At 36.5% G+C, this 21,387-nt stretch overlaps 2 protein-coding genes across 2 annotated transcripts; both read left to right on the top strand.

Moving 5' to 3' along the window:
• The first annotated feature begins 453 nt into the window (after positions 1-453).
• On the top strand, positions 454-13,681 carry LOC149527988 (mechanosensitive ion channel protein 6-like). The gene is made up of 4 exons (XM_089807970.1): positions 454-756; positions 12,093-12,637; positions 13,261-13,384; positions 13,613-13,681. The coding sequence occupies exons 1-4, from the start codon at positions 454-456 to the stop codon at positions 13,679-13,681; spliced, it is 1,041 nt and encodes a 346-aa protein (XP_089664096.1).
• Positions 13,682-13,723: 42 nt separating this feature from the next.
• Positions 13,724-15,261, top strand: LOC149527989 (mechanosensitive ion channel protein 10-like). Its single transcript, XM_089807971.1, has 5 exons — positions 13,724-13,906; positions 14,048-14,250; positions 14,538-14,781; positions 14,952-15,031; positions 15,147-15,261. Exons 1-5 carry the CDS (start codon positions 13,724-13,726, stop codon positions 15,259-15,261), a joined length of 825 nt encoding a protein of 274 aa, XP_089664097.1.
• The last annotated feature ends 6,126 nt before the right edge of the window (positions 15,262-21,387 follow it).

The raw sequence follows: 21,387 nt of genomic DNA on the forward strand, positions 1-21,387 counted from the left end.
TTATGCAATAGATGTTGACAAGAAAAGGGAAACAAGAGTTTTTTGCTTTAAATAATATGGATCTAGGGCCACAACTTAAGGAGTTTGTGAACTTGACCCAAGTTGAGGAAATGCTAATTACACGTGTCAGCCCCATACTTCAAGTTACACATGCAACAAGTGTTCAATATAAATATAAAGGACATACAATAAGTTTCGCACAAAATATAGAACATGTTTCCAATATATTGCCACACACACTAGACAATTTGCCAATTATTATTGTTAGATGAAGACATCAATGTGGAACAAACTATTAACTTTATTGTGAATAGTGGTCATGTCTACAAAGCACTCAAATACAAAGTAGAGCATGATAAATTTTATTCAGATGTCCAAATTAATGAAAATGCTCTCAATGATCTACCTAGAAATGCAGATGAAAATATCTTTGCTAGATTAAAGATAGTCAATATGGAATTTGATTCAAATGTAAATGAGATTATTTTTGTTGGCCCAGTCATGGAGTCAGATGGAGGAAATATAAGAGATCATACAACATCAATGGCTTCAAGACCACATAATTCCCAAAAAGAAATGGAACTTATTCGTGCATGGGTCAATAACCTTGATGTGAATCCAACATCATTGATAGATTGGCCAAGTATAGATGTATCTCCAATTAATGAATATGTCACATTGAGATTATTTGATATGGCATTTCCAACACTGTTTCTTGATGGAAATTGTGATTGGTTAGAGCCACGGTTGTGGCAAGTTTATCTTCATGAATTTGTGAAACATTTGATGCATTATAAGGATCATCGTTTTGGAAAACATCCCAGATTTAGATATTTTGTGTTGAACATGATAGTGAGACATCGTGCACAAAACTCATCATTATGAAAAGGAGCTTTAAAGACATGCCCATTACCATCCATGAGTTACAACAACATATGGAAAACACACCCCACTCCAATCTAGCAAATAAATTGATGGGATTTGGGACATCATTAAGGGGAACATGGTCTTATTGGACTAAATCTTGTGTAGAATTGACAGATTTGCATCATCAAATTGGTACTCCTACAATATTTTTCACATTAAGTCCAATAGATATGTATTGGCCTAATTTGCATGCACTTATGCTAGGAATAATGCCAACTAATCCACAAGAAGCTCAGAATTAGAGAAGACAAAATATTATTGACTATCCTCGCATAGTCGTACACTATATGCACTTAAGACACTCAATGTTTAGAAAAGAGATTCTAGAAAAGGGAATGAATGTTAAGGACTTTTGGTGTAGATATGAATGGCAACATAGGGGGTCCCCACATGTACATGGATTCATATGGATCAAAGGAGCACCTGATGTGGATAAAATTGATTGGTCAAATGAGGAGGAAAGAAGAAGTGCTAAAAGATATTTTCACTCCATTGGTCATGCATGGAACCCTACAAATGATCCTCATCAATGAAATATATAAGCATTTTAATAAATATTTATATATATTCATGTAATGTGATATTAATTAGTGTACTTATTTTTTCTTACCTTGAATTGTGGGCACTTAGCAATTTTCAACAAAATCCATGTCTCAAAAAGATAAGACAACTTGCAGAGGTGGATTTCAATTGTGAATATGAAGAAATATTAAGCAGTGTGGATCGACACATAATATGTAAGGAGGGTGCATGCTTATGAAAAAAAGGGAAAGATGGTTTGCAAGTAATTATTTCATCCCAATGAATATTTATTAGATATATATAAATAATTACTACAAAATGGCAGGGCTTAATATAATATTTCTTACATGGATTGTAGGTATAATGCTCCCTGGCCATTAAACCTAGGGGGATCAAAATTATATGAAGACATGGAAAAAGGGGGAAAAAAAATTGAACCAATGAGAAATGATGATAGAGTCAATTCACATAATTGCCACATACTACAATTATGAAGAGCAAATATAGATTGGCAACTTGTTCTTTCCAAACATGCTATGATAAAATATATCGCCAAGTATGTAGCAAAAGTAGAGAAAAGCTCAAAAATGTACCACCAAATGTTGATGCATCTATCCAATACGGAAAGTCCAGATGATTTAGCAACACAAGCATATAGGAGGCTTCTAACTGAGACAATTGTAGAAAGAGACATTGGTGCTCAAGAAACTTGTCATATGTTATTAGAGCTTCCATTGGTGGAGTGTAGTAGAATATTTGTCAATCTAAATGTCTCACTTGAGATGTTCAAATCTGTAGCTCTAAATAATGAAAATGAAAATGATGAAGAGAACAATGAAGAACAAATAAAATCTTTCATTGATGGTTATAAAAAAAGGCCATTATGTATGCAAGGTGTTACATTAATTAATGCAGCTAGATCATGGATATGTAATCCTAAGAGAAAAATAGACAACAAATGGGAGCCTAGGGAAAAATTTGCAATTGTTATAGTATTTCCTAGGTTTGTATATATCCCTTCATGTGAGTTAGGTAAATGGATTGAGTTTTTTTTATCAGAGTTACTTCTCTACAAGCCATTCTATGATATTGAATAGGATATTGGTAATGATGGTGCCTCTATCATACAAAATTGGGAGACATTCAATTACAACCCTTGGCATGTTCAACGTACAATGTCTGCAGAAGATGTTGAAAACCCAAATGATTCTGAAATTGAAGACAATGAAGATGTTCATAGAAATACTATAGAACATGAATGGGAGATTATATCTAGGTTGCACTAGGGTCAAAATATACATTTCTTAGAAATAGACATGTTGGGAAGAAGAGACGTTGATAGACAAACAAATTGGTCTGTTGATTATCAAGGAGAAGAGTACACTGCCAGAGCAATCAATTTCATAAGTAACATGAAGAATCATGGGTTCCTTATCTACGATGAAATTCCTCAATGCATAAACTACATGACCTTTGGTGAGAAACAAAAAAGGTAGGCAACATAATCATGACACACTACCACATAAATCAAAATGTAGAACCATTGTTTATGATAATTCAAGGAACAACAGGAACAGGAAAATCATATCTAATTGGTGCCATTAGTCAATCTCTTCAAAATGTGTCAATGCCCTCCCATTCTCCACTTCTATTACTTGCACCAATAGGAGTTGCAACATTCAATATAGGAGCTTCTACAATTCATTCAAAATTGAAGATACCAATAAGAGTTTTTTCTTAACTTGAAGGAGCAAGACTCACAAGTTTTCAAGAAGAAATGTCACATATAAAATATATTTTGATTGATGAAATGAGCTTCATTGGTCAAAACATGTTGGAAAATATAGATTCATGATTGTGCCAAGCATTCCCACAATCTACACATATAAGCTTTGGAGGTAAAGATTCTATTTTTGCATCATGAATAGCTAACTCATGTGTGAAATGTACTATATTTGAATCAAACTTATGAATTAATACATAGTTTTAAAATAATTATTTTCCTCAATTTTATTTCAGGTGTATCTATAATATTGGTGTGAGATTTGGGCCAATTGCCTCTTATCAATGATAGAGCAGCATATGACAGTAATAAGTGCTCAAAGTTGCTATGGCAAGAATTCAAGACTATTATCACATTAGATAAGATATTTAGACAAGATGGGGAAGATATTGAACAACAAAGATTTTGACAACTTTTGATGAATCTAAGAGATGCAAACCCACAAATTGATGATTGAAGGTTGATAATGTCAAGGACCCCTATAAATATAGATGTTGCAAAAAATTTTGAATTTGATAATGATGTTCATTTGTTCTGAACAAATGAAAATGTTCATGCTCACAATAAAAAAAAATGCTACATTCATTGAAGCATCCTATTGCATGTTGTGTTGCATCAAAAGTAGGTACTATTACTATAATAGATGACTGTTCAAATGATGAGCTTGATCTGGAGTTGTTAATCTATAAGGATTCAAGGGTCCTGCTAACTTCAAATCTATGGATAGAGGCTGGTCTTGTAAATGGGGCTCTTGGATACATTCAAAAAATTGTCTACAAGCAAGGCAGTGCTCCACCTGAGCCTCCAACATATGTGATGGTTGAGTTTGATGGTTATTCAGGACTACCATTCAAAGATCATAATCCAAAGATAATTCCAATACCACCAATATAGAAAGGTAGAACACTTCAACTGCCATTGAGGTTGGCATGGGCATTGACTATTCACAAATCTTAGGGATTGACACTTCCCAAAGAAACAAGTGACATAGGACCAAGAGAAAGAGCAAGATTGACATTTGTGGTAGTTTCACATGTAAAAGCTCTCTAGTGTTTGAGAATAATGCCTCCTTTCACATATGATCATTATGAGAAAATGAAAAAGGGTAGACAAATTTTGAAGTGCAAGGATGAAGAAAATAGACTTAAGTGCCTTGATGATAGTTAATGTGATATGTTATTCTTAAATGTTATGTTTGTAAAAGTCTTTTTGGACACATTAGTATTTTTTTTGTAACACTTCCTACTATATTCTATGTTTTAAAAATGTCTCTATCATACAATGCTAAATGATAAAAAAACTTTCTTCATTTTAATTTATTCTATTTTGAGAAATCCTATCTTTTCTTATGATATTTTATTTTTATAGATCTTAATTAATTGTAGTGATGTATTAAATAATAATTATATCTTAACTAATTGTAATAATGTTTTTTAAGTAATAATTGTACTGATTCATTCAGTAATATTAGTTTATGTTTACAAATTATATTTACTTTTGCGTCAATGTCTCTTAATCTTTTATGACAATATTATGGATACCTTTTCTTTATTTAAACTATTAAATAAAAGATTCATTATATAATTTCAAAGAAAAAATCAATCAATATAATTTACTTATTCTAATTATCCTCCAATATTAATTTAATTTTGTTTCATACTTTTAAAATTAGTGAGTTTAACTTTATTTCTATTGACTTTATTTGGTCTATATTTAAGTATCAGTGCTAGATTTAATTTGTGTGTTCTATATTTTTTGATTATATCTTATAATGGTTTTATATATTTTTGTATTGGTATTTGTTTAAAATTTTGTAGCATATCATTTCAGCTATGGATTCTTCTATTGGAGAGTCAAATATCATTTTTATGAGTCTTGTTGCTTCCGTCACCTCAAATAATTTCTTTGAGACTAATTTAGATAAATGTAAACGAATAATCTAGGAATCATACTCACATATAATCAAAGCTTTGGAGAATGCTGCATTGTCAATTGATACTGTTGATGAAATAGAAATAATGGAAATGGCAGATGTTGCCAAACTTATGCATGACACATCTACAAAAACAGATGTGTTTCCATAAATGATGAAAGAAGTCTATCGCGATCATTGCTCTAATAAAGGTCGCAACACCATCCTTATCACTGAGGAATATGTGATGCAGCTACATCATTATGGAGAAATGTTCTTTTTTTAGTTTCTTCTCATATTTCCTATATTTCATCTGAATACTTCTACTTCAGCTTATATTTCCTATTTCATCTATGTAAGTGTTATGAACAACATGATGAATAATTTATTTTCACTATTCAACTCATGAACACATACTTTTTTCCATCTATGTGAGTTTTATGAACAACAAAATAAATAAATAAATTCAACTCTTCAAATGATGTTTAAAGGTACACTTACGATATTTGATGTTACATTTTCTATGCATAATCATCAACACTAATAATAATGTTTATAAAATTGATGCTGACATTGATATGTATACTATGTATAAAAGTTATGCTCTCATTGATATGTTAGATGCCATATTATCTATGTAGAATCATCAAAGCTAATAATAAAATGTATAAAATTATAAAATTGATACTGACACTTTAAAAAATTAACATATTTATTAAGTCGTTCAAAATTAATTATTCAAATGCATTATGTCAAATTTTATTTTAATATTTATTAATAATTAAAATTATTAATACTAATAATTAAATAAACTTAATAAATGAAAATAATATTTTTAAAAATAAAAAATAATAATAAAATAAATAAATAAAATATATTCAAACAAATAACATTATTAATTGTGCTTATTAATTGTGCACCACGTCTGCTAATAGCTTATATATATTTATATATATAAAAGTCAAGAGTTATCCTTCTCGAAGTACCTATTTTCATAATCTAACTAACTGCAATAGGCGCCTCTCGAAAAGGATAACTCTCAGCTTTTTTATATATAAAAATATATAACAGCTCATATATATATATATATATATATAAATATATAAGCTAGTATAATATCAAATATAAATTCTTATCATGCCACGTTAACGACCAAATGTCATTTTGTTCTCATTATTTCTTTCTAGTGCAATGCTTGCATTGGACTATAATTTGTGTTTTGGGAAGGGAGGGAAGGCGAATGGTTTTTGATTCGAACAGATTGTGGACTGGAATGGAAAGTGAAAAGGTTTTTCATAGCTTATATAGCGTGTCACGGATACAATGTTTCATAGTTTATTCACTGTGTCATGGATATGATTTCTTTATTTCATGCAATGGAAAAATCTACGAGAATGGCTGAAAGGAATCTGAACAAATCTCCCTTAGCTGCAGCTGATGTCGAAGAAAAATATGGTCCCATCAGCTGCAGCTTTTTCTAGAATGTGCAGCTTTATTGGCTCTTATAGCAGGATTGCTTTCAAGTCTCATAGTCCGGCCTTTGAAGAAACGTTACATTTGGGGGTTAGAGTCATTGAAGTGGTTTTTGATGGCTCTGCTTGTTTTTTGCGGGAGACTCATTTCTGACTGGATAATTTGTGGGGGGTTTACGTAATCGAGAGAAATTTCATTTTGAGGAAGAGGGTCCTCTACTTTGTCTATGGAGTGAGGAGTAGTGCGAAGAATTGCCTCTGGTTCGGCTTGTGAAAAATCAAACTATTGCAGTCACTGATTATTAATCTCCTATAACAAATGATTATTAAACTGCTGAAAATAAATTCCCAGCTAATATCGAAAAATAACACAACTGCAACTTCACTTAAAATATGGAAAGAAATGCGCAACACAATATTTTCGGACAAATTGTCCCTGGAAAAACCCCTAAGGGAAAACCAGTTCTACAGATGAGAAATTATATTAAATTTTAGCAAATCAAGAGATACAAAATTCCTTGCCTCACACTGGTAGAACTCCGACAACCTCCTAATTTCTCCCGCTGATATTTCTCACTGCTATCCCTGCGCTAACACTGCGCCCTTGCTAACACTACAAGACTGTTTGCTAACACTGCAAACTGCTTCACAAAAGCTTCTCTCTTGTGCCCTTGCTAACACTGCAAGACTGTTTGCTAACACTGCAAACTGCTTCACGAAAGCTTCTCCCTTGCTAACACTACAAGACTGTTTGCTAACACTGCAAACTGCTTCTCCAAAAGCTTCTTACCTTTTTCTCCAAATGCCCCCTAGACCCCTTTTTATACTACTCTCATTGGTAAACCAATGACCGAGATTAAATCAAACCAACAACTGAGATTAAGACAACTCAACAGTCAATAATAGAATTGGTTGCAAGGTATCCAAAAGGGAATCTCTAAAATTAGTAAATAATAACCATTTACTAATTTTTGGCAAGTGGACAAACATCTGTCCAAACCACCCATAAATACAACGGCTATTCATAGATAAGGACGAACAGCTGTCCAAGCTACCCATAAATAGTGTTGCTATTTCTGGGTCATAAATAACAGCTGTCCAACTAACAATAATTAACACTCCCTCTTAGCGAGGAAGCTGTTCTGCATGACACCCATCTTATCTCTGAAGAAGATAAATTTGGCCTTTCCCAAAGCCTTCGTCAGAATGTCTGCTACCTGCTCATCTGTAGGTATGTATTGTAGTGAACAACTTTCTTCAATCTACACACATGGGTCTCTTTGTTGTGTGCTACAAAGCCTTCTGGTTGTTCTATGTATACCTCCTCCTTGAACTCACCATTGAGGAATGCTGTCTTGACATCCATTTGATGGATCTGCCATCCCATCTATGCTGCAAGTGAAATTACAGCTCGTATAGAAGTATACCTGGCAACTGGAGCAAATGTCTCCTCAAAGTCTATTCCCTCCTTCTGAGAGAACCCCTTTGCCACAAACCTAGCCTTGTATTTCTCGATGCTACCATCTGCACCGTGCTTTATCTTATAAATCCAGCGTGATCCAACTACAACCCTATCTGTTGGTCTAGGTACTACCTCCCACACATCATTCTGCATTATTGAAGAATATTCCTCAACCATAGCATCTTGCCATACCTGATGTTCTGCAGCTTCCTGATAGCTAGAAGGCTCACTATCTACCAACTGACTAACATAGTCATTGAACTTGGCTGGTTGTCTTCGCTGTCTAGTACTCTTCCTAGGAGCTCCCACAAACTCCTGAGTATCCCTTTGTGCACAATCTTTGATGAAGTGATATCTGATATCTATATGTTTAGACCTATCCCGAAACACTAGATTTTTAGACAACATGATGCAACTCTGATGTCACAATGTATCACAGTAGTCTCAACCTTCTGACCAAACAAGGCTACTAACAACTTACGAAGCCATATAGCTTCACATGTCGCCATGCTAGCTGCTATGTATTCTGCTTCTGCTGAACTTAGAGCCACAGACTTTTGCTTCCTGCTGAACCAAGATACAACTCCTGATCCCAAGCTGAAACAACACCCTGAAGTGCTCCTTTTGTCTATTGTACTTCCTGCCCAATCTGTGTCAGTATAGCCTATCAACCTGATACCTTCACCTCGAACATATCTGATCCCATACTCGACTGTACCACACAAGTAACATAGCACATGCTTAGCCGCTCTCCAATGCATTCTCTTTGGTTCAACCATGAACTGACTAAGAGAGTTTACTGCAAATGCTATATCTGGTCTAGTGTTGACCAAATACATAAGCGAACCAATCAATTGTCTATATAAAGTGGGATCTACATCCTTCTCCTTAGATACATCGTCATGCTCTGTGCTCACCTCTGGAACACCTGTCACGATCTCACGAAGCAATCCAAGTGCTCCATGATGAATATGGCCCAACCTCCTATGCCATATCTCTCCAAGATCTCTAGGATTATTGTTGCTCATAAGTGCCTTAGGAGTATCAAACTGCAATCTATAAAGGCGACCACTCCTAACTCCAATAGTTATGGGTGATTTCCTATCCTTGTGCTTAATCAACACATGTGTCCCTCTAAAGAGTACATTATACCCCCTATCCTGAAGAACAGATACAGAAATCAAATTCATACCTAAGCCCAGCACATATAACACATCATGAAGAGGAATTATCTTTCCATTCTCCCTCTGAAACTGAACAGTCCCTTTCCCAACAGGGTTGAGTTTGGACAAGTTTCCCATAGAAATCTGGATGTTGGTGTCCTCCTCCTTGTAACTGGAGAAGTACTCTCTAACTCCTGTCATATGAAATGACGCCCCACTATCTATATACCAAACACACTGTGAGGTTGAGCTAACCATACAAGCTATGAGTGCAAACTCATCTTCCATTCTGCTGGAGAGTTCTTCTGTACTTACTGAAGCTACCACCTGCTTCTTACCCTTTTTCCTCTCTGGGCAATCACTGACATAGTGGCCAAACTCGTGACATCCAAAGCACTTGACCTTAGAAAGGTCCTTCTTCTTCTTTTCACTTTGTGAATTTGATCCTTTGCTAGATCCCTTCTTTGCTTTCCCTTTACCCGCTAGGGCAACGTTCTCTTGTTCCACCTCATTTTTCTGACTCTTGTTGGCCCCATTGACAAGACTTAGTCTAAACTCCTCCTAAGTGAAATCAGTCCATAGTCGATCCCAACTCGGTAAAGTATCTCGTCCACTGACAACTTGAACAAAGACACTCCATTGTTTAGTAAACCCATTTAGGGCTATTCTCACTAGCTCATCATCACTAGGGCTATCTCCAACAGCTGCTAACTCATCCTTGACAAGTCTGAGCCTGGTGAGGTAACTTGTGACGTCTTCTCCCTGATTCATTCGGGTATTCTTTAGCTTCTCTCTGAGAATCAACTTCCTGTTAGTGGTAGCATTCTGGTACAGATTTAGAATGGCGTCCCACATCTTCTTTGATGTATCTAGCTCTGAGATATGTGGAACAATATGATCCTTGACACCATCAAGGATAATTCTCCTCACTTTGGCATCGTCCTTCCTATATGCTACAAGCTGTGTTGCATCCGTTGGTACAGGTACACCACTGGTAGCATAATCCTTGATACCATTCTCTTCCAACAATAAAGAAATTCTGGCCTTCCAGACACCAAAATTTGAGGCACCATCCAATCTATCCTAATCTCTCAAACCAACTGAAGTCATCTCAAGGGTTTAAAGCAATAATAAATCTAAAGAGATCAAAATTTCTTTCCTAGGGCAAAACTCTTCTACCCTTAACAATGCTCTGATACCATGTGAAAAATCAAACTATTGCAGTCACTAGTTATTAATCTCCTATCACAAATGATTATTAAATTGCTGAAAATAAATTCCCAGCTAATATCGAAAAATAACACAACTGCAACTTCACTTAAAATATGGAAAGAAATGCGCAACACAATATTTTCGGACAAATTGTCCCTGGAAAAACCCCTAAGGGAAAACCAGTTCTACAGATGAGAAATTATATTAAACTTCAGAAAATCAAGAGATACAAAATTCCTTGCCTCACACTGGCAGAACTTCGACAACCTCCTAATTTCTCCCGCTGATATTTCTCACTGCTATCCCTGCGCTAACACTGCGCCCTTGCTAACACTGCAAGACTGTTTGCTAACACTGCAAACTACTTCACAAAAGCTTCTCTCTTGTGCCCTTGCTAACACTGCAAGACTGTTTGCTAACACTGCAAACTGCTTCACGAAAGCTTCTCCCTTGCTAACACTGCAAGACTATTTGCTAACACTGCAAACTTCTTCTCCAAAAGCTTCTTACCTTTTTCTCCAAATGCCCCCTAGACCCCTTTTTATACTACTCTTGTTGGTAAACCAACGACCGAGATTAAATCAAACCAATGGCTGAGATTAAGACAACTCAACAGTCAATAATAGAATTGGTTGCAAGGTGTCCAAAAGGGAATCTCTAAAATTAGTAAATAATAACCATTTACTAATTTTTGGCAAGTGGACAGACAGCTGTCCAAAACACCCATAAATACAACCGCTATTCATAGATAAGGACAAACAGCTATCCAAGCTGCCCATAAATAGTGCTGCTATTTCTGGGTCAGAAATAACAGCTGTCCAACTAACAATAATTAACATGGTCAAAGCAAGGAAGCTTTTGGAGAAGCAGTTTGCAGTGTTAGCAAACAGTCTTGCAGTATTAGCAAGGAAGCTTTTGGAGAAGCAGTTTGCAGTGTTAGCAAACAGTCTTGCAGTGTTAGCAAGGAAGCTTTTGGAGAAGCAGTTTGCAGTGTTAGCAAATAGTCTTGCAGTATTAGCAAGGAAGCTTTTGGAGAAGCAGTTTGCAGTGTTAGCAAACAATCTTGCAGTGTTAGCAAGGTTGCAGTGTTAGCGCAAGGATAGCAGTGAGAAATATCAGCGGAAGAAATTAGGAGGTTGTCGGAGTTCTGCCAGTGTGAGGCAAGGAATTTTGTATCTCTTGATTTGCTGAAGTTTAATATAATTTCTCATCTGTAGAACTGGTTTTCCCTTAGGGGTTTTTCCAGGGACAATTTGTCCGAAAATATTGTGTTGATTCTGTTGCGCATTTCTTTCCGTATTTTAAGTGAAGTTGCAGTTGTGTTATTTTTTGATATTAGCTGGGAATTTATTTTCAACAGTTTAATAATCATTTGTGATAGGAGATTAATAACCAGTGACTGCAATAGTTTGATATTTCACACGGCTTAGTTTTGCTCGCATGGTATCTCATATTTGATAAAAAGGTAGTAACCGTTCCACACTCTCATTTTTCATAATTTTTCTTCTATGTGGAAATGCATTTTCATAATTGTTATTGTTGTTGAGGATAGGGTTATTCTTCTTATTCATCTGCAAATTCCTCTTTATATTTGTGATCTCTTTTACATTCTATTATTTTGGTAAATTTTTGCTATCAGTTGGAGCGAGCTACCGAGAACAAAAACCTGTTGGATAACATAGGGAAATTTCTACTTTGTCTTCTGTGTGCCTCATTTCTATGGCTATTCAAGACACTATTGGTGAAGATTTTGGCTTTGAATTTTCATGTGAAAACATATTTTGAGTCCATATTCCATCAATATGTGCTTGAAACTATATCTCCGCCCCCAATGATGAAAATCCATCAATCCTCTGCTCTAGCAGATAAAACTAATACGAACAATGCAGGACAAGTAGAAATCCAAATAGATACTCCTGATAACAAGAATAATGATAGGGCAGGGCACAAAGAGGAAGGGGGCACCAATGGGATAACTATCAAACAACTGCAGAAGCTGAATCAGAGGAATGTCTCTGCTTGGAAAATGAAGAGATGGATCCGAAATATCAGGCATTCGGGAATCGCTAACACAATTGACAAGTCTTTGAATTATCATAAACATGATCCGAAGATCGATAGTGAACGTCAAGCAGCAATTAAGGCAAAGAGGATATTTGAAAATGTTGCTAAGCGTGGAACAGAGTATGCATCCACTGACTTGTTCTTTGAAGTAATACCTTTACCTCACATAAGCTTTGTCATATAATGAGGTGCCGTACTAAGCTTTGTTTTTGTTATTCAAGAATTAGAAAGCTAATATTTAATAGTCCATAGATAATGCCAATTCTAGTCTCTGGTGGATTGTTCCAAAAAAAATTTGTAGCACGCAATACTATTGGCAGTTTATTTATGTCTTAACAGAACGCCGTTGCCATTTAAACTGGCATCCTCACACAATAAGATCCACAAGCACTCTTGATCACCACTATGGACTGGAAATTGGTATCCCAGTTCCTAACCATACTGCAGTCTGACCACGTACCCATTCATGTGTTTGGTAACTAAACCATGAACTAATACCAAAATGGCTCTGCAAAGCATCATGTGCAGCAGTTTGTATTGTATGATCATTTTGGTGCTAATGCCATTGTTCTCAAACATCTAACTTTTACAAAAGCACCAAGGAAAAAGCATGAACCTACTAGCATAAATAGGACCAAAGAATATCAGGAAAATCCACAGCTCATGGTTCATTTACTTCTGGGAAAATGAATATGTTTCAAAAAAAAAATTTCTTAGTTAAATTGGAGTCCCATCTTTTGCAGTTATATTGAGGAAGATGACCTGCTGAAGTTAATGAGGAAAATAGAGGTGACCAGAGTCTTTCCCAAATTTACAGGAGCCTCAGATACAGGAAGGATCACTGAATCGTCTCTTGCAAACTGGGTGGTATGCTATTTCAAATCAGTTCCATACTGCTTTTAAATATCACTACAACATATAGCTAGATGTAGTTTTGTTCGGAACGTTGTGTTTATTGCATGTTCTTTTGACCTAATTTTGCTATTTTATTCTGACAAAAGCAACACAAAATAAGTTAAACTAGGCAATACAGATTATCTAGTTCTATTAGCTCTTTCTTGGGACACACTGACTAATGTATCTTTTTTGTGGCAGATGAATGTTTTTGATGAAAGGAAATTACTTTCTCGGTCTCTTAATGACTCCAAAACTGCAGTTAAATAGCTACACAGGATCATCAATGCAGTTGTGGTTATAATCATAGTAATGTTCTCTTTGGTACTTCTGGGCATTGCCAGCACCCATGCTATTGTTATAATATTAACTTCCCTTCTGCTTGTGGCTTTCATGTTCAGAAATACCTGCAAAACAATCTTTGAAGCCATTGTGTTTGTATTTATCATGCATCCATTTGACGTGGGTGATCGGTGTATTGTTGATGGAGTTCAGGTAAAATTCGTCCTTCTCACCTTTCACAAGTGGCTGAAATGATTGAAGATTCACCTATGAACAAAAAAAGAAAAAGTAGAAAATGTTACAGATTGGTTCTTTAATACAACCGTACAACTAATTGATATTTGAATGGTACAGATGGTTGTGGAAGAAATGAACATCCTCACAATAGTGTCTCTGTTGAGTGATAACGAGAAAGTATACTACCCGAACTCAATATTATCTACGAAACCAATCATTAACTATCATAGGAGTCAAGATATGGGAGAGAGTGTTGACTTCTTTGTGGATGCTACTACTATTGTGGAAAAAATTGCTGCACTTAAGGAGAGAATAAGAAGGTCCTTTTATATGTGATTTTTTTTTAGCAATGGTATAATATGAGGCACAGTTACACATAAATCTGCAAACACCCTTACATACGAAATACTTGATTGGGTTAATCACATAAAGTTTCTAGAAATTTATTCTTCAATCTCAGCAATAAGAGAATCATAAACAAACTCTTCTAGGTCCGTTGATCCACTTTGGCCTAAAGGCTAGTAAGGTTAGGTTAGCTTATCTTATTTATGAAACAGGTATTTCCTTGATTCGTATGAATATTTAGGCACTGTGTTTGTTTATGCAGCTATATTGAAAGCAAGCATCATCATTGGCACCCAGATTATAATTTTTTTACTAGGGAGATTGAGAACACTAATAGGATGAGAATGGGCCTTTGCCTCAGACATACAATGAATTATCAAAACATAAGTGAGAGATCAAATAGAAGATCTACATTGCTACTGAAAATGAAGGTTATGCTTGAGGAACTTCAAACTGAATATCATATTTTGCCTGAAGAAACGCCTGTTAAGTTTGTTGGGTCTACTGTAAGATGACATCCTCATTCATTTCTAATGAGTTGAGGTAAATAAAGAATAACAATTTTTATTGGAAGTGTTTATTTTTCTTTGTTTTGTTTTAATGACTATTTCAATATTTATCTTGGAATCTGCATTGGTAATTATAATGACAAATTCTTTTGGATTGTGTTTTGCAGGGAACAAAGCTCCATTGCTTTGTGAACAAGGTACATGTTTCTAATATTACAGCTGTAGGATTGAGCATCCTTGCAGCATGGTCGGAATGATTAAGAAGCAGTAGCTCCTTAGTGAGGGAGATTATTTTGATAAAAGATAGGTTCCCTTCAACATAATTTCAGAGACATCTATGTCTTGTGTTTTTTGTGTTGCAGCTTTACTGAAGGCAGCAATATATCCTCATTGAAGTCCTCAACCCATAAGTCAGTAGTAATGACTGCGTACACATACAATTTTGTACAAAACAAGGAAATCATGTTCATCCTTTAATAAATATAATGCCAATAGAAAAGGCATGGAGAAGTTCATGAAAGTCATGCAAGTGCAAATTAGTTTTCTTGTCAACTTATTATTACCACTTTGCATCCAATTTTCAGATTGGACTACAGTAGGGAGATAATTAAGTACTTGAAAAAAATAGGAGGTTCATTTGACATTATTGCGGGTCATATTGATCCAAATATGGATAAAGTATTGAACCAGTTTTTGATACATCAAAATAGAACTATAACTCATTCTTTTGTAGTTTGGGCTACAACCTACCCATTTATACATTTAAAAGGAAGAGCATTCTTTTATCCACATGACAGAATCAGTTTACAACTTCAATGTCCTTCCATTTATGATCCCAAGCTGAAAGAACCTCTCTTTTAAAGAACTATAATTAATATATGATAGGTACCAACAACTTTTTGAAGAAAAACTGACTCACTTTGAAGAGTTATGGTGGAACTGAAACCCAACAAGATTAGTTTCTAGGATTTGAGAAGAAATCAAAGAAATCATTTCATCTATAAGTGAATCCAAAGAAGAACATAGAAATCCATGCATTCAATTTTTGGACATAAAAACTTATGTAATCAAAATTCTAAATAGCTCATCTAATTAAATTTTCAAACTTTTAAATTTCCAATATTTTAAGAACTACAATTTAATATGAAAGTTAAATTTAAATATGTTTTTATAGCTTCTTTCAACACTACACTTATTCGACGACAATGAGCCAGCATTTAAAAAAAAACCATGTGGCATGTTTGCACTCTTAGTATGTTATGCTTTTAACCTCATTGTTGAAAAAATAAAATAAAATGAATGAACTTAATTGTTCTGGGGGATTCTTCTTGGGTGCAACAGTTAGATTATGAATCCCTCCCTTTCCGTTGCCAGATTTGTCATGAATATGGTCATTTACAATGTCAGTGCCCCCGTAACTCGAGTTTCAAAGGAGTGGATGGTTCTACAGCTGGCAATGCTAGTGGTTTGGTAGATACTACAGGGAAAGGAAAATCTCAAATGGTTAATAGTACCAAGGGGATGAATCTGCAAGATGCTACAGGTAAGGGTAAGGCTCAAATGTAGGATAAGGATGGATTTACCCCTGTTCGCCCTCGAGCTAAGGGACGTGGTCAAAAGAGGCCTTTGAAAGAAAGATTATCTGATTCAGGTTTTAACCGCTTTGAGGTGCTGGATAGTATGGTTCTAGAGGAGGGTATTCCTCCTCCTATCTCTTTTGATCCAGTTTGCCTAGATGAGAGATTTGTTCCTAATGATGCTTGTGGGGCATCTCAAGTTATAGTATATCAGAACTATGAGGTTCCTGTAGCTCCTGTGACAGAGGCTCTGGTGACTCTTGCAGTGTTGGAAGATAATGATGTTGTTTTGGCTGACTTGGTTAAGGATGTGCTACCATCAGGTAAGGGTAAGGGATCTCCTCTCCCCTTGGGGTTGCTACCATGACCCTTTAAGCGGGCTTCTTCTACTCCCCCTCTATGGAGTGGGCGCAAAATAGACCAAGAGAAGATTAAACTCACAGGAGATATATTGATTGAGTCTGGTTCAGTGAAACCTTTGGATTCTCATTTTCCCAATTCTACCCAATGATGATTATTCTCTCATGGAATGTAAGGGGGTTGAATAGCATCTCTAGACAAAAGGCTATTCATAACTTGGTGGTTGATCATAGTCCTAATGTTTTTTGTATCCAAGAGACTAAGCTCTTTGTGGAGTCTATGATCCAACATGCCTCTAGTATTTGGTCTCGTGGCCAATGCCAATGTGTTGGGGCAACAGGCAGTACTGGTGGTTTAGCTATATTTTGGGATCCTCAAAAAATTTCTCCTCTTGGATGGATGTCTTCTTGCTCAGATCTCTCTATGGTAGCTTCTACTCTAGACTCCTGAGAGGTAATCATGGTTACTAATGTGTATGCACCTGTTGATCTTGTGGGAAAGGAGAAACTTTTGAAACATAATCAATATGTTAGAAATTGTTATCCTTATCATCCTTGGGTGTTAGCAGGGGACTTCAATTCAGTTTTAAGTCTAGAGGAGAAGCATGGTGGTTTGGCTAGATTGGGGCCTTCTTTTGTTCTTCTTCAGCAACACATATCTCTTTTGCATCTCTCTGATGTTAAGCCTTCTAATGGTCTCTATACCTGGAATAATCACAGGACTGGTGTTGCTGCTATCTTAGAACATCTAGATAGATTTCTTGTTTCTTGCTTCTGGGTCAGTGGCACCCTTATTATCTCTTCAGAAATCCTTGATTGGAGGGGTTCAGATCATTGGCCAATCAAATTTTCCACTATCGGGGCTTATCTTCCAAAGCATCCCCCTTTTAAGTTCCAGTTGATGTGGCTTTGTGACTCCTCTCTTCATGATTTTGTTTTTTGTTGGTGGAAAGATGGTGCTCCTACATATGGTACTACAATGTTCTCATTTTCTAAAAGGCTTCAATATGTTAAAAGGTAGCTCAAGATATGGAATATGGAATGCTTTGGGAACCTTCACTTTATGAAGAGGCTTGCTCAAGAAGATCTTGATGTCATCAAAAGGGAGATTAGAGATCGAGGTTTCTCAGAGGATCTTGGAAAGGCTGAATCCCTTGCTTCTAGAGCTCTAGAAGAATGGGAAATTCGAGAGGAAATTTTTTGGAAGCAAAAGGCTAGAGTTGATTGGCTCCAGGAAGGTGATCGAAACACTGCCTTTTTCCATAAAATAGTGTAATCTCGACAAAATCAGAGCACTCTCTTCTTTGGTTAATTCTTAAGGTATCCAACTGAATTCCTTGCCAGCTTTGTTCCAGGAGGGTATTTTGTACTTCTCTACCCTCTTCTCTGAGGACTCTCCTCCTGCTGATAATGAAGAAAATATTATTTTGTCCTGTATTCCTTCCCTTATCACTCAGGAAATGAATGATTATCTCATGCGTCCTATCTCTTTGGAAGAGCTAGAGGAGGTGGTCTTTGGCATGCCTAAGGGGAAGGCTCCTAGTCCTGATGGCTTTCCAGTTGAATTCTTTCAGGAATTTTGGGACGTCATTAATCATGATTTGTTGGAGGTGGTTAAAGAATCCTATGCTAGCAAGCAAATGCTTCGAGCTTTGAACTCTACATTCTTGACTCTTATTCCTAAGAGAGAGGGTGCTAATCAATTGGAGTTTTTTAGACCAATTGCCTTATGTAATGTGGTTTACAAAGTTATTACTAAGTTGATTGCTGAGAGACTGAAAAGGTGGCTTCCCATTATTATCTCAGAAGAAAAAGGTGGTTTTGTTGCTGGCAGACAAATTTTGGATGGGGTGGTTATTGCTACTGAGGCTATTCACTCTATGGCTACTTCAAGGGAGAGAGCCATGTTTGTTAAGCTGGATATGACTAAGGCCTATGATAGAGTTAAATGGAGCTTCCTAAGGAGTATTCTTCTTTCTTTTGGATTTATCTCTGACTGGGTGAGTTGGATTATGAGTTGTGTTACTTCTGCCTCTTTTTCTGTTCTTATTAATGGTCAACCTTCTCAACTATTTGGTGCTTCTAGAGGCCTCTGCCAGGGTGAACCTCTCTCCCCATATCTATTCATCATCATGGTAGAAGGCTTGGGAAGATTCATTAAGCATCAGGTGTCCCAGAATTCTATTCAAGGCTGGCGGTGGGGTAATGGCTTACCTTCTCTTTCTCATCTCCAATTTGTTGATGATTCTGCTCTTGCCGGTCTTGCTAGTATCAAAGAAGTTGAAGCCTTTCGACATGGTTTGGACGTTTATTTGGCAGCTTCAGGCCAGAAAGTTAATGAGCACAAATCTTTCATTTACTTTTCTAACACTCCTAATTCTATTCAGCACAGGATTGTTGGTATCCTATGGTTTCAGATAGGTTCACTTCCTTTGACTTATCTTAGCATTCCTATTTCTGTTTCCAGGAAGCCATGTCTCTTCTAGAAAAATTTGATTACCAAGCTTCAAGATAAGGTAAATCATTGGACTCATAGATGGCTTTCTACTGCTGCCCGGGTTACTCTTCTTCCAGCTGTTATCCAAGCTCTTCCTACTTATAGAAGCATTGTTTATGCTGCACCTATTTACTTTCTCAAGGAGTTTGATGCTCTTTCTCGACAATTCCTTTGGAGTGGTAATTTTCATAGTACTAAATGGAGCTTGGTTAATTGGGCAACTGTTTGTAGGCCTAGAAAGGAGGGTGGTCTTGGTCTTCGATCTACTCTATTGAGTAGTCAAGCTTTGGCTGCTAAACTTTATTGGCGATGGTGCTCTGGACAAAATCAACTTTGGGCTTGTATTATCACTCATAAATATTTTCATGGTGCTGATCCTTTCTCTATTTTTGCACTTCCTCTTGAAGGTCGTGGCTCAATGGTTTGGCATACTTTGAAGACAGGTGCGATGTTGGTGAACAGGGGTCTATTCTGGATATGTAAAGGAGGTTCTCAAGCTTTGTTCTGGTTTGATGCTTGGGATGGATTCCCTTCCATTTTATCCATATACCCTCATCTTCAGCCTCTTTGTGACTCTTTTCTTGCCATTGGATGGGATAAAGTGGCTCATTACAAGACTCCTTATCAATTGGGACCTGTTGTTGGTTATAGATGGAAGCATTCTTCTGATTGGCCTCCTGGAGGTACAGACATGGATCATCAGGAGCTTTCTCAAATTCTAGCCTCTAGAGAGTGTTCTTCTTTGCTTGGTCCAGATGTTTTGGCTTGGGGCGGTACCTTGTCTGGTAAATATCATGTCTCTACTGGGTATCAGGAGATAACTAGACAATTATTTCGGGATGTTGAGGTCCCTTGGTGGAAGCAAGTTTGGAATAAAGTTTCTTGGTCCAAGTGCAATTTTTTAATGTGGCTAGTGGCTCACAACCATTGTCTTACCTGGGATAATCTTTGTAAATGTGGATTTCAAGGCCCCTCTTATTGTGTTTTGTGTGGTAATGGAGAAGAGTCTGTCTCCCATCTGTTCTTCCATTGCTCCTATTCTACTCAGATATGGCACCTTTGGTGGAGCACTTGGGGTTGCTTTTGTCAGAATGCTTCCTCTTTGCCTGAGTTCTGGGCCCCCTTGGGTAGTGCTCCCTCTAAGTCTTCTTCTCTCCATGATGCTTGGATTGCTGGCCCATCTTTCATGCTTTGGCATATCTGGTTGGAGAGGAATCGTCGTATATTCCAAGATGTTCGGCTTGGTGTTTTGCATCTTTGGTGGAAAATATCACATTCTCTTCAGGAAACTATTCTTGTGAAGTGTGAACTTGATGGGGGTATGGATCCAATTGATCTTGCTATCTGTAATCGCCTCAATTTTCATCTGCAGGATGGGGTTGCAGCTCATAGGTTTCCTTCTATGTCCAGGCAGCTTCACCATCAGAGGAAGGGTCGGGTTAACTGGGATGGGCACTGGACTTCTCCTCCTTGTGGAGTTCTAAAAATTAACATTGATGGTTCTTCCCATGGGAATCCTGGTCCAGCTAGTACTGGCGGAGTGGCTTGTTGTAGTTCTGGGGATGTTAATTTTTTCTTCTCAGTTCATAAGGGTGATTATACTAACAATCTCATGGAAGCTCAGGCTATTTTATATGCTGTGGAATAGTGTTGTTTGTGGGGATGGAGTAAGATTATTTGTGAGTCTGATTCCCAGGTGGTGGTGAACATGCTTTCTTTGCAAGAGCTTGAGGATGTTAGTTGGCAGCTAGCCACTGTTGTTAAGAAGATTCTTTTCTTCTCTTCCTCTTTTCAGTTCATTAGGTTCACATATATTCCTCGTGAATGGAATAGAACTGCTGATTGTTTAGCCAAATGGGCTTCTAGTCATGATCCGAGTTGGAATATTAGGGATAGGAGGCAACTGTCCTTTGAGATGGTGCAAGAATTTGATGATCTTGTTGCTCAGGATCGAGCTCCTTGTTGAGCTCTCCTTGTTGTATTCCTTTCTGTCTTAATAAAATTTTACCCCTCTTTTTGCATAACAATCTCTGTAAGTTCTAGAAGAGGTTCCACCATTAGGCTCCACTACAGCAACGCAAATCTGATTACTTCACATCGATGGTAAATATAGTTTTTTCCTTGATTTGATATTGGATTTCAAAAACATTTTCTCCTCCTTATTTGTATG

This window comes from Cupressus sempervirens, chromosome 11 (genome assembly GCF_028749045.1).
Source record: "Cupressus sempervirens isolate cs-2001-9-10 chromosome 11, ASM2874904v1, whole genome shotgun sequence".
NCBI classification, from domain to species: Eukaryota; Viridiplantae; Streptophyta; class Pinopsida; order Cupressales; family Cupressaceae; genus Cupressus; species Cupressus sempervirens.